We start from the raw sequence: 12,839 nt of genomic DNA, 5'->3' as shown, positions 1-12,839 counted from the left end.
CGGGTGCTGGGATTAAAGGCGTGTGCCACCAACGCCCAGCTAAAAAAGTTACTTTACATAAATTACAATAGCATAAATATGTTTAGGGCAATTCAAAAACTGCTGGAAATTCTGTCCTATTCCCAAGCCACAATTCACTACGAAGTTCTTTATGAAATACAAGCAACCCAATTATATCATTATTATGTTATTATTATTATTATTATTATTATTATTATTATTATTATTATTTTAGATAAGGTTTCTTCGTGTAGCCCAGGGTGCCTGGGAACTCTGTAGACGAGGCTGTCCTTGAACTCACAGAGATCTGCCTCCACACAAACCCAGTGCTGAGATTACCACACTCAGCCTCTTTTTTTTTTTAAAGACAGACTCCCTTGTAGTCAAACGGCAGTTTTTAATTTTTAAGATTACATTTATTTACTTTCCTGGGGCCTGCATGTGCTACAGTGCACATTTTCATGTGGAACTTGGTTATCTCCTGCTACCGTTGAGGCTGGGGGTCAAACTCTGGCCATCTGTCTTTGTGGGAAGTATCTTTACCTACTGAGCCATCTAACTAGCCCCAAATATCATTAAAAAATAAATAAAACATTCTAGACAGGTGTGGTTGTATACACATTCAATCCCAGTACTCATAAGTCAAAGAGGTAGGTGGATCTCTATGAGTTCCAGACCGAGCAGGGCTTCATAGTGAGATGCTGTCTCAAAATAAATAAGAAATAAAACATTCAACACATATATACTAACTTGTCACATGATGGATGATGGTAGGAAAATACTAAAAGCCTTTGCCAGAATCAAACCATTGTTTCCATAAGAGCAGTAAGTTTGTATTTCCAGTAAAAATACTGTGCCTCATAAGTCACGATGCTTTTAAATCTGGGCAGAGGTGACTCGGGAAGTTTTGTTGGCATTGCATGGTGTGACAGTGTGTGAGAGAATGTGCATATGTCAAGTTCGCAACAAAGGCTGTAATGAAGATGTGCACTGCGCCAAGGGCAAGTGTTGTAGAAACACTTCCAGGTCACTACACGTTGGATTTTGAATTCATTTTTGGTCATTTAGTGATCAGTGCCTTTTATTGTTGCCAAACTCTTTGTGTTCTTCATGCTGTTATGCTTGACATAACACGGGGGCTTAAAAAGCTGTGGTTTAGGGAACCAGCCCTTAAGGCAATCAAGGCTTCTGTACTCACCAGATACTACTCACTCCTTCTGGCATCTCTGGCCGCCTGTTCTCTTTGCACACTGAAGTGACAGGCTACTGTGCCAAAAGGAAAATGATGCTCGTGCCCTCGAGCTCCTCCTCAAGGAAGAGACAGCAACCGAAATAACTGTGCAGCCGTAAAAGCCAAGAGACAGATGTCATAAAGGGGGGTGGAGCAGCTCACCAACCACATGGCCCCTCAAAGCTGGCTCTACCTTAGTCTCCACAATGACTTACTACTCAGAAACACAAAGTTCTAGTCCAGGAAGAGTTGACTGTAGCTCAGGGAACTAATTCTGACTGACCAGACGCAGAGACACCAATGTCTAAACAATCAGCCAGCCAGTTTGCTCATTTACTTCCTTGGCAACTATACATGTCAGCTACCTGGTGCCAAAATGCACAACCCCTGGACAAGGATTTCATAAGCACCAAGTGTACACTATTTAACAAACTGTGAGTACCTGACTAAGGAAACAGCAGCCAAATGAGGTGGGGACGGAAACAGCAGGGGAAATTACGCAACAAGCTTGGCGTCAAACAAGCCGGAGTTCAAAAGCCATCCACCATGTATTAGAGAGCTGTCGTCGCTTATAAAGTGTGTGTCTAACAACACCTCCTTGCCAGATCAGTAGTCCATTAAGTGGAGTTACCTACGGACTACCTAGTTATAGCTCTGTATTTAATTGTGAGGGGTATGCCATATGCTGACCTCGGGAGGCTCTGGGATCCCACAGAACTAGTACAAAAGCTAGTTCTGCAAACTACTGGGAATACAGTTTTGGAAAAGCAGCTTCACCCCCCCACACCCATACACACACTCCAATTTTCTGGTAATAAAAAGTCTTCAATGTATTCAAAGTCTAGTCAAAGTTATAGCACATGATAAGCATTTGATAAATGGTGTCATCAAGAGTTCTTTTTAGCTGGGTGTGCTAATTGCCTATCTGTAATTCCCCTACCAGGAAAGTTGAGGCAGTGAGTCTAGGGTCACTGGGTTATATTGTGAGAGGGCATAAAATTTAAGAGTTGTCCACAATAACAGTAGTGTAGACACTAAAAACTAAAGTTAAAACTAGTGCAAGCTTTTTGTTATTTGAGACAGAGTTTCTCTGTGCAGCCTTCGCTGTCCTAGAACTCACGCTGTAGACCAGGCTAGCCTCCAACTCACAGAACTCCTTTTGCCTCTGTCTTCCCAATGCTGGATTTAAAGGCATGTGTCATGACTTCCCAGTAGTACAAACTTTTTTATTTCTATTTATTCATTTACTTGTTTACATGGCTGTCCTAGAACTCATAATGTAGACTAGAACAGCCTCTAACAGAGATCTGTCTACTTCTGACTCAAGAGTGCTAGGATTAAAGGTGTCAGCATGTCCGGCCAATAAAAGATCAGGCCATCAAACATACGGAAAAAGACTACTTTGTATAGTGTTATCAAAAATACTTTTCTGAGGCAAGCCTCTTACCTCAGATTAGTTTCACATCCTTATTTTCGGAGAGTTTCTAAAATAATCATTTGGGTGCAGCCAAGCACAAACTCAATCTGTTTCAATACTGCTAAGTCATGATCCATAAAGCACTGTCTGGGATCTATCTTTCCACTTTAGCGAGGGGGTACGAAGCAGTATGTGTTCGGTTTAAAAACTGTACAACCAAAAAAACCAAAAACTGTACAGCCATGCACCGAGAAATAAAAGCTCCTACGGAAAATGGCACACATCTTTCATTTCTGAATTGTGTCTTTATTCTGCCCCAATGACACTGTCAATTTCTAAAGGGCTATATAGGCCCTATAAGTCATAGGAAAATAACCTTGGTTTTGGAAAAAAATAGGTCTTTCAATTTTAACCTTAGAAAAAAGGGCAGCTCCCTCTTCTATAACACTACTGTTTCTCCCCATTCAGGAAACCACACAGCTGCTAAGCCAGGCTGCTGCTCTCAGAAGCTTCAAGAAATTCAAACAAGGCTCTGGTCAATCTCAGGTATTTCTATATGGTTTTAATTAAGACTCTGGCATGATTGTAAGTCTCAATAGAAACTTTTAACAAAAACCGAAGTTTGTAAACACTGGGGGAGTTTCTACAGAACAAAAAAGTCGGGGCACACCCCCCCTCCGAACAGAAATTGTTAGTAAGTACAGCCTGTGGCCTCATCAGGTACACCTGCCCGGGGCCACGGCTCACCAGCCAGGAATCGACTTTCCAAGCTGGGTTGGGCTGGACAGAGTGGCCCTACGTGGCAGCTGAGCATGGGGAAGGGATGGTCAAACTCCGAGGCACAGCCAGACCTTCCTGGGGTCGAGACCACAACACGACGCACTTTCGGGGGCCCAAGTTACACACAAAAGGTAGCGTTTCCACCGTGGGAAAGCCCAGAGCCACGAACGCGGAGTCTCCGCCAGTCAAACGGGATGACAGACCCGGGCCAGGTAGTGGGGAGGAGCCAGCCCGAGCTGGACTCTGTGGGGCGCTCGGCGCGGTCAGGGCGAGCATTAAGGTCCCGCGTGGCCCGAAGCCAAGCACCGCCGCAGAATGGCTCGGCCCCGCCCCGCGGGCGGACTAGGCAGCCGCCATGTTGCCTGGGCGCCCAAACTCACAGGGAGCACAGCTATCGCGAGACCGTGAAGGCCTCTGGGAAGGACAGAGGGGGGAAGGGAGGGAAAGGAAACAGGGGTAAGCGGGAGGCGGGCCGAGCCCACGAGTGAAGGCCCAGGAAGTGGAGGGCGGGGAAAGGTGCGATTGACGCGCCGGCAAGCCAATGGCAAACGAACTCGGGTGGGCCTGCGGCCAATGAACAGTTGCGGCCCGCTACAGGGGGAGGGACCCGAGGCCGAAGGTAGCTTGAGCGCGGCGGCGGCGTTGTTCAGTCAGAGCGAGAACATTCCAGAGGTGAGTCCGCGGGGGGCGGTGGCCCGTGCCCCTGCCCAGCGCTCCCGCCCCCCACCCCCGGGCCGCCGGCGGGGGCAGGCCGCCTGCGGCTCACAGCCGTGTCCCCGCCAGGTCGCCAGGCTCGGCGCTGCTGGTGTGGACGCGGACGTCGCTGGGACAGCCCCTCCCGCTGCTCGGCGGCGGCACCTGCCCAGCCGCCCCTCCGCTCGCCGCCCGCCCCGCCACTCCGGACCCGGTTTCCAGCGCCTCTTCCTCCCAGTCCCGGGCGAGCCGCGTTGGGTTTATGTCTTTATTTGACGAAAACGGTGAGTCGCGGGCGGCGGGCCATGGCGGCGGCAAGATGGCGGCGCGGCCGCGTGACCCGCCGCGCGTGTGGCGCAGTTTGGGGGGGCCGGTGTGTGCGGGAGCGCGCGCGAGCGAGCGCGCGTGCCGGCGCCGGGCTGAGTCAGGGCCCGGGCGCGTTTGTGACTCACGGAGGCCGCGCCTCCGCCCCGCCGGAAGACGGAGGCCGGGCGCTCGGCGCTCGCTGTCGCGTAGCCATGGGGACGAGGGCGAAGGTCGGCCGTGCGCCGAGGGAGCGAGCGAAGGGCGCGGCTGCGGCCGCGGTCCGCGTGCTCCGACGGAGCCAATGGCTCCTGGCCTGGCCGCGCCGCCCTGAAGTCGGCCGGAGTCGCCGAAGCCGCAGCTTAGCGGTTGGCAGGGCTGGCGCGACGGTTCCCGTTTTCCAACGATGGCAGCCGGGGGAGGCGCGATGGGAGAAGTTGTCCGCTCCCGGGCGTGAGCTGGGGGAGGAGAGGGCCCGGACCCCCTTCTCGACAGTTACAGCACGGCCGCTCGCCGGCGGTCTCTGGTGACAAACTCCCTGCAGCCGAGGGAGAGGGTTTGTGTTTGTGCTGTTTCCTTCTGGATTTCCCTGCCCCAGTCCCAGCTCTTGTCAAGATGGTGGCCTCCCAGGTTCCTCGAGTTGAGCTCGGTTAGACGAGGGTGTCAGCTCTTCTCCCGCGTGAACTCGGGTTCTGTGGGCCAGGGGTGCTAACTGGGCGGGGTGCTCTAGGACGAGAAGTTCCCCCGACGGCATTGGTACTGAACCTGTGGCATGGTTGTGTGTTCTCTGCTTTTCTCTTCCAGAGCTGTTGCGCAGCCATTGGTACCTGTATTGGGGAAACATAGCATACAAGCAAGAAGCTTACAGCCTCAGTGGCGAAAATTTTTTCATGTCAGAGACCGAGAACTCTTGCAGTCGTTTATGTCATCCCTTCTTCTCCAGACAGAAGATACCAAAAAGTTGCAATCAAAGATCTGTTCATCTTATTGATAAAGTCACTAATAAGCCAAAATGTCTGTCAACGTCAACCGCAGCGTGTCAGACCAGTTCTATCGCTACAAGATGCCCCGTCTGATTGCCAAGGTATACTGATCTTCATTTTAGTAGGAAGTTGGTCCATGCGTTCGTTCTTCATAGGATTTAAAAGAATACTTGTTACAGGGAAGACAGTGCAAAATTGAAATTCTTATTTCCTTTAGGTTGAGGGCAAAGGAAATGGAATCAAGACAGTTATAGTCAACATGGTTGACGTTGCAAAGGCGCTTAATCGGCCTCCAACGTGTAAGTAAAGCTTGGAGAAGCCTGAAAAGGTATATTATGGATATAGTCTTGACAGTGTTTGAGCTGTATGCATTTTTCTCGGTCATGTGTTAGCAAATGTGGAACTTTGCACCTACTTGATTGGGTGTCATTAAACCACCCTGGCTGTATGTCAGTGGCCCTGTAATTTTTAGGAATGGTGAACTGTGTGTAGATTTTTGTGTGAAGCCAATGATTTAGGTAACTAAAATGAAACGTCTTGTCTTCCTATAGATCCCACCAAATATTTTGGTTGTGAGCTGGGAGCACAGACCCAGTTTGATGTTAAGAATGACCGCTACATTGTCAATGGATCTCATGAGGCGAATAAGCTGCAAGACATGTTGGATGGATTCATTAAAAAATTTGTTCTTTGTCCTGAGTGTGAGAATCCTGAAACAGATCTGGTGAGTGGGTGCCTTTAAGGCCTTTGTTAGTTATGTATGTGCTCTTCTGGTGCCAAGTGATTACCAGACTTCGTTAGAATTAGACTTCCACGAAGAAAATTTGTGTTAAACTAGAGTTTTAGATGTTTTATAACGTTATATAAATTCACATACAGTTTGTATCTTTCACTATACATGACACTTGTTTTTACTTTTCTTGGCAGCATGTCAATCCAAAGAAGCAAACAATAGGTAATTCTTGTAAAGCCTGTGGGTACCGAGGCATGCTTGACACACATCATAAACTCTGTACGTTCATTCTCAAAAACCCACCTGGTAAGTCTTTTTAGCAAGTTGACAGTTGGAATATAAGATGGGAGGTTTTTATTACAGTATAAGTATATACAGTATAGGAACTTTAGTCTTTGGACTTTGACTTTTGTTTTGTTTTTTGAGACAGGGTTTCTTTGTATGTCCATTGCTGTCCTCTAACCCACTTTGTAAACCAGGCAGGCCTCAAACTTAGAGATCTTCCTGCTTCTGGCTCAGGACTTTTGAGATTTTAACTGTCTCTAAGATATTATTGAAAAAATATGTTTTATGTAACAGTAAAAGTGCAAAGGCTGCCAAACTACCATCCTGTAGATTTGTAAAATAGATTATAATGGAAACCCATCAAAAGATCTACTGTTCTAGAAACAAGGCTTGTCTCATTAAGCTACAGTGGCTTAGAGCATTGCAAGCAACACTCTGTGGCAGATGAACACAACTATCTGACACAATTTGAGCTTGCTATAGCAAAATAGTCTAACCTATTCCGGTGTTCTCTTCACCATGAGACAAACCGTTATATAGACTCAAACAACCTATTTTAAATTGTTGAGTGGTCAGGTTTTTTGTGTGCATGTATGACTGTGTACCACATGAATACAATGCCCTAGAGGCCAGAAGAAGGCATTGGATCCCTGGAACTGGAGTTTTGGGTGGTTATGAAACACCATATGGGTGCTGGGAATCGAACTTAGGTCTCCAACAAGTGCTCTGCACCACTGTGCCATCTCTCCAGCCCTCCCTTCAGATTTCTAAGTTTTGTTGTGTTGATTTTACTGAGGAAAGTTGTGATAGAGGGTAGGATTTAAATCTTGTAGTCAGTGATACATAAACTATAGGACTAAGTTGACTTTTGTTTCCCTGTAGAGAATAGTGACAGTGGTACAGGAAAGAAAGAAAAGGAAAAAAAAAATAGAAAGGGCAAGGACAAGGAAAATGGCTCCGTATCCAGCAGTGAGACACCACCACCTCCACCACCAAATGAAATTAGTCCTCCTCCACACGCCGAGGTGAGTGTAGGGCACTTAAAATTGTGTTAAAAACCTGCTGTTTGGTTGAAATAACCAAAAAGTTTGATTTACTAATGTAGTGCACTGTTAAAACTCTAATATTGGTACTTAAGTTGAGCTAAACTGAATATATTTTGAACCTGCTTAGCATTTTTTGTTGTTGTTTACAGAATGTGGAAGATAGAGGCTCTGGGCTGATAAAACAGGGTCTGTGGGCAAAGGGGCTGGATCCTGTTAATATGACTAATACCACTATTTAAAGGTCTTTGGTTTTGTTTAACCAGGAAGAGGAGGAGGATGATGATTGGGGGGAGGATACAACTGAGGAGGCTCAGAGGCGCAGAATGGATGAAATCAGTGATCATGCAAAAGTTCTGACACTCAGTGACGATTTGGAAAGAACTGTAGAAGAGCGTGTTAACATCCTGTTTGATTTTGTTAAGGTAAATTTGTTTGATCTACAAATAATACACATCACATGGCCTTTGGCCTTTCAAATGTTTGTTGTGTTTATAATTGGTTAACGTTTTCTCTGATATCTTTGGATTTTGTTTGTGTGTGTTTGATTGGTTTTTTGAGACAGGGTTTTTCTCTGTAGCTTTGGAGCCTGTCCTGGAACTAGGTCTTGTGAACCAGGTTGGCCTCCTACTCGGAGATCCTCCTGCCTCTGCCTCCCAAGTGTTGGGATTAAAGGAATGCACCACCGCCTCCCAGCTTTTGTTTTGAAGATTGATTCTCTTTAGCCCTGGCTATCCTGGAATTCGTGGAAACCAGAGGGCTCACAGATCTTCTAATCCCTGCTGGGATTAAAATGTGTGTGTTACCATACCCTTCCCTTTGTTTTTTGTTGTTGTTTTGATTGTGAGGTTTTTTTTTTTAAATTCGTTTTTATTTGTATGGGGTTTTTTGTTTGTGTGTTTGTTTTTAATGGGCAGTGGATTGGTCGTTCCCACCTCCCCCATATATGGTTTCTCTGTGTGTAGCATTGACTCTCCTGAAATTTGCTCTGTAGAGCAGGCTAGCCTCGAACTCAGATCCACCTGCCTTTGCTCCGAGGTGCTAGGATTAAAGGTGTGTGCCACTACCAGCCGGCCCTTTGTGCGTGTGTGTTAATGATTTTTTTATTTAATATGTAGTGGTGTTTTGCCTATATATATACTCAGTGTGAGGTTGGAGCCCCTGGAACTGGAGTAACAGATAGTTCTGAGCCACCATTTGGGTGCTTGAAATTGAACCCACATCCTCAACAGCAGCCTGTGCTCTTAATCACTGAGCCATCATCCCCCCCACACCATGGCTTGTATTGTTTTTCTTCTTTGCTTATTTAAGAAACATACTAAAGGAAGTACAGTGAGTATACTTGCATAAATTGGGTAGAAATCCTGGAGGAGGAAGATTGTTCTCTCTAGTATAGCAAAAAAAAAGCCTATACTTAATTGAATTGCTTTATTTCCAGAAAAAGAAAGAAGAGGGCATTATTGATTCATCTGATAAAGAAATTGTTGCTGAGGCAGAAAGACTGGATGTAAAAGCCATGGGTCCTCTCGTTTTGACTGAAGTTCTCTTTAATGAGAAGATAAGAGAGCAGATCAAGAAATACAGGCGCCATTTCTTAAGAGTAAGAGACCTTTTGGGGGTTTTAAGTCAAGATTGTGACCTTAGACTGTGACTTTAGATCGCTTCCGCCCACTATATGGTTGTCCTGAAAGTAGGTGTGGGAGCACCTGCGAATGGTAAGAGTATCTGTGCATGACCTTTTCTAAGCCACTGTTCCATGTGCAATGCATTAAGAAAATGAATGTTTAATTACTGAATTATCTTAGAGCAGGGATGATTGTTGATGCTGTCTACTTGCAGTTTTGTCATAACAACAAAAAGGCTCAGCGGTACCTTCTTCATGGTTTGGAATGTGTGGTAGCAATGCATCAAGCTCAGCTGATCTCCAAGATTCCACATATCTTGAAGGAGATGTATGATGCAGACCTTTTAGAAGAAGAGGTTATCATCAGCTGGTCGGAAAAGGTGGGGAGCCCTTGTGAAGTTTCAGAAGCATCAAAACAGCTGGTGGGGTGGGTTATGAAGAAGTAATCTTTAGACTCTTGTATACCTTGTTGAATTCCTATGTTAATCTGATGGAATTTTTGAGTTGAGGCAGCAGGAATTGTTTAGTATGAATATACTGTTGAAAATTAGGGGATAGCCCAGTCCCTTTTTTTTTTTTTTTTTTTTTTTTTTTTTGGTTTTTCGAGACAGGGTTTCTCTGTGGTTTTGGAGCCTGTGCCTGTCCTGGAACTAGCTCTTGTAGACCAGGCTGGTCTCGAACTCACAGAGATTCGCCTGCCTCTGCCTCCCAAGTGCTGGGATTAAAGACGTGCGCCACCACCGCCCGGCGGCCCAGTCCCTTTAAATAGCTTATCGTACAAGTAATTAAAAGTATATTTTCAAGTCTTCACTGAGGAAAATTTTGAACTTTTTTAGGCCTCTAAGAAATATGTCTCAAAAGAACTTGCCAAAGAGATTCGTGTCAAAGCAGAACCATTTATTAAATGGTTGAAGGAAGCAGAGGAAGAATCTTCTGGTGGTGAGGAAGAAGATGAAGATGAAAATATTGAGGTAAAAGCTAAGGAACATTACTTGGTTGGTAATGAATGTTGGAGGTTTTTTTTTTTTTTTTTTAAATGTTTCCCTTTATATAGCCCTCCCTGGTTAGCCTCAAACTGTAGTTTTCAAGTGTAGTTCCAAATTTCAGATTAAAGATAAAGTCTAACCAGCTATAATCTATTAAGATAAACAAATACAGAAAGACATGGGCACATACCTTTAATCCTAGCACTCAGAAGGCTTAAGATCTCCTGAGTTCCAAGACAACTAGAGGCTATGCTAAGAAGCCCTGTCTCAAAACTCCAAAATGGAAGAGGAAATGCCATGAATCTGAAGGGGGTTCTTGGGAAAGTAAGGAAAGGAAAAATACTGTCATAATCTCAAAAAAATTAAAAACCAATGATAGAACTAGGAGTGGTTGCTCTGTGTGTATGTTTAATTGATGAAATGATTTATCTTATCAGGTGGTATATTCGAAGACTGCCAGTGTACCAAAAGTTGAAACTGTGAAGTCTGACAACAAGGATGATGACATTGATATTGATGCCATTTAAAAGGATGGATACAACTTAGCTTAACAGTGTAATGCTGCAAATTTTTCTCCATTATCAGCCAGAAGTGCAACATGTATGTGCAAAAGCTAAAATGGCTTAACATCATGCTACACTTGATACTAAAAAGCTATTACTGTGAGTGGTCTATAATTAAGCCCAATGAGACATCTAGGGAGTCCATACATAACAGTGAACAGTTGTAGTTTGCTTATTTATAGCATGTTTCTTTTGGAAAAACTAGTGGTGGACACATTTGGATCACATTTATACAGTTATAAAAAATAAAGATTTGATTTTGGTCATTCTTCAGACTTTGGGCTCTGAATGGCTTATACTGAAGTGATTGGCTACTTTTAGGATGTTACACCGTTTATTAAGGTCCTTGATCTTGGTAGATTGTAGGTGCTGAAACTTGCAGAGTGTAAGCCATTAAGAAATGGAGTGTTTTAAAAGTTGTGTCTCCAGTCCCCATCTGTTCAGATTGGAAACTGACAATTTTCGTCATCCTAAGGGAGGCTGATGAATAAATGACAGTATGACATCTTCATGAGCAGTAAAGACCTGCGTGTCCTATGGTTTTAAGAGCAAGTTTTGAAATTTGGAGTTGTGGTTTTTCAGTTTGTGTACACTCACCCCAAATTGTAATCTTTGGAGTCATGTGCATTGCACGTTGAATGAGCCAGGGAAATAATTAACAAGTATTTTGTGTGTTATTTAGTGGTTGCTTTGTACTGAGAGAAAAGCTTTGAGGTGTGATTAAATCGTAAATTCTGATGCTATTTGGGAGAAACAGGAAAAGGTGCACTTAATCTCTAGCTAAAACAGCATAATTTTTCAGCTTTTACCCTTAAATTATAATTTCAAGATGTTTAGACATACTGTATCTTGTGTTTGATGTGTTCTCCCCTTGCCCCCAATATTATGGCTTATTCTTCAATGCCTTTTAATTTGGATATAATAGCTTATACTTTAGATTTTGGTTGCTGTCTTGCCAAAATAAGTGTTATTGTGTTTCAAGCTTGATCCCCCTCCCGAAATTGTCTTATTTAAAGAGAAAGTTAAAATCATACTTCTGAGTCAGAGCCTGTATTTTGGTGTAAGACTTGGGATATTTTTTACTTCATGTTGATATAGCCGGGCACCTGAGAGTGGGTACAGTTGCTAGGGTCTGACCGGCCTGTTCAGAGCCTTGAACTACACACAAGTGAATTTCTTACCCGCTATCTGGTGTAAATTCCATCTGGGTTCCTGATTGTGTTTGCATACTTGTCTTCAACATTAAAAACTAGTTAGCATATACTTCCACAAGTGCATTCTGGGAGCTAACCCATGTGGTTAATTTGTGTGGCATACTAGCTTATAACATTGTTTAGATTTTACCTTGTGTCATCCAACTCACAGATTATAAAACTGTAATAAATGTATGTAAAATTTTTGCATTGAAGTGATAACAAATAATTTGGTAAAATTAAAACCTTGAGTCTGCTGAGCATGGAATGGGAGCCATATACCTGGAATGAATACTAACAAGGAAATGCGCAGTGTCACACCAAAGAAGAAGCATTTGCAAACTCACTCCTAGGTTTCAGATTCTTTGTTGCATGGCCTCCCATCCATTTGTTACCAATTTCTGAGATTGTCAAGTAGATCAGCACATTGAGCCTCAGGCTGTTACAGTCAGGTCTTCAATACTTGGAAGGATCTTGGGCTTCAGCCACTGTTCCGTCAGGTGCCACACCAGTGGGATTCAAATTCACACAATCTGGGTTCATTGTTCTATTGAGGTGTCCTAAAGAAAGTTTCCTGTTTCAAACAGCTACATTACTTGATTAAAACGATGTTAAAATTAAATTTTGTCTCTGCTTTAATACTAAAAAGTTAATTCATGTTTTTATGATTTAAAAAGCACTGAAAGCTATCCAGTATTATAGTGCATGCTTTGGATTTGAGTCTTTTTTTTTAATATTTATTTATTTATTATGTATACAATATTCTGTCTGTGTGTATGCCTGCAGGCCAGAAGAGGGCACCAGACCTCATTACAGATGGTTGTGAGCCACCATGTGGTTGCCGGGAATTGAACTCGGGACCTTTGGAAGAGCAGGCAATGCTCTTAACCACTGAGCCATATCTCCAGCCCTGGATTTGAGTCTTGTATTCTGTGGAGAGTATGTCAGCCCTATGTGTGAAAACAGGTTGATCATTTTATAAAAATCTTTAATACCATGTTTACT

At 44.0% G+C, this 12,839-nt stretch overlaps 1 protein-coding gene and 1 non-coding gene across 3 annotated transcripts; both read left to right on the top strand.

Annotated features, from left to right (window-relative positions):
• The first annotated feature begins 4,003 nt into the window (after positions 1 to 4,003).
• On the top strand, positions 4,004 to 12,456 carry Eif5 (eukaryotic translation initiation factor 5). 2 transcript variants are annotated; one of them, XM_057782907.1, is made up of 12 exons: positions 4,004 to 4,100; positions 4,212 to 4,405; positions 5,229 to 5,508; positions 5,625 to 5,706; positions 5,959 to 6,131; positions 6,335 to 6,446; positions 7,308 to 7,450; positions 7,735 to 7,893; positions 8,907 to 9,068; positions 9,308 to 9,472; positions 9,929 to 10,063; positions 10,516 to 12,456. In XM_057782907.1, exons 3-12 carry the CDS (start codon positions 5,437 to 5,439, stop codon positions 10,603 to 10,605), a joined length of 1,293 nt encoding a protein of 430 aa, XP_057638890.1. In that variant the 5' UTR covers positions 4,004 to 4,100; positions 4,212 to 4,405; positions 5,229 to 5,436; the 3' UTR covers positions 10,606 to 12,456. The 2 variants fall into 2 exon arrangements, with proteins under 2 accessions (XP_057638890.1, XP_057638891.1); XM_057782908.1 differs by lacking the exons at positions 4,004 to 4,100; positions 4,212 to 4,405 and adding an exon at positions 4,687 to 4,980.
• Positions 6,851 to 6,976, top strand: LOC130883228 (small nucleolar RNA SNORA28). The gene has a single exon (XR_009057924.1). It is a non-coding gene; the product is annotated as a small nucleolar RNA SNORA28 (small nucleolar RNA).
• Positions 12,457 to 12,839: the final 383 nt, after the last annotated feature.

Source organism: Chionomys nivalis, chromosome 10, assembly GCF_950005125.1.
Source record: "Chionomys nivalis chromosome 10, mChiNiv1.1, whole genome shotgun sequence".
Classification (NCBI taxonomy): domain Eukaryota; kingdom Metazoa; phylum Chordata; class Mammalia; order Rodentia; family Cricetidae; genus Chionomys; species Chionomys nivalis.
This window is presented reverse-complemented; position numbering and strand designations above follow the sequence as displayed.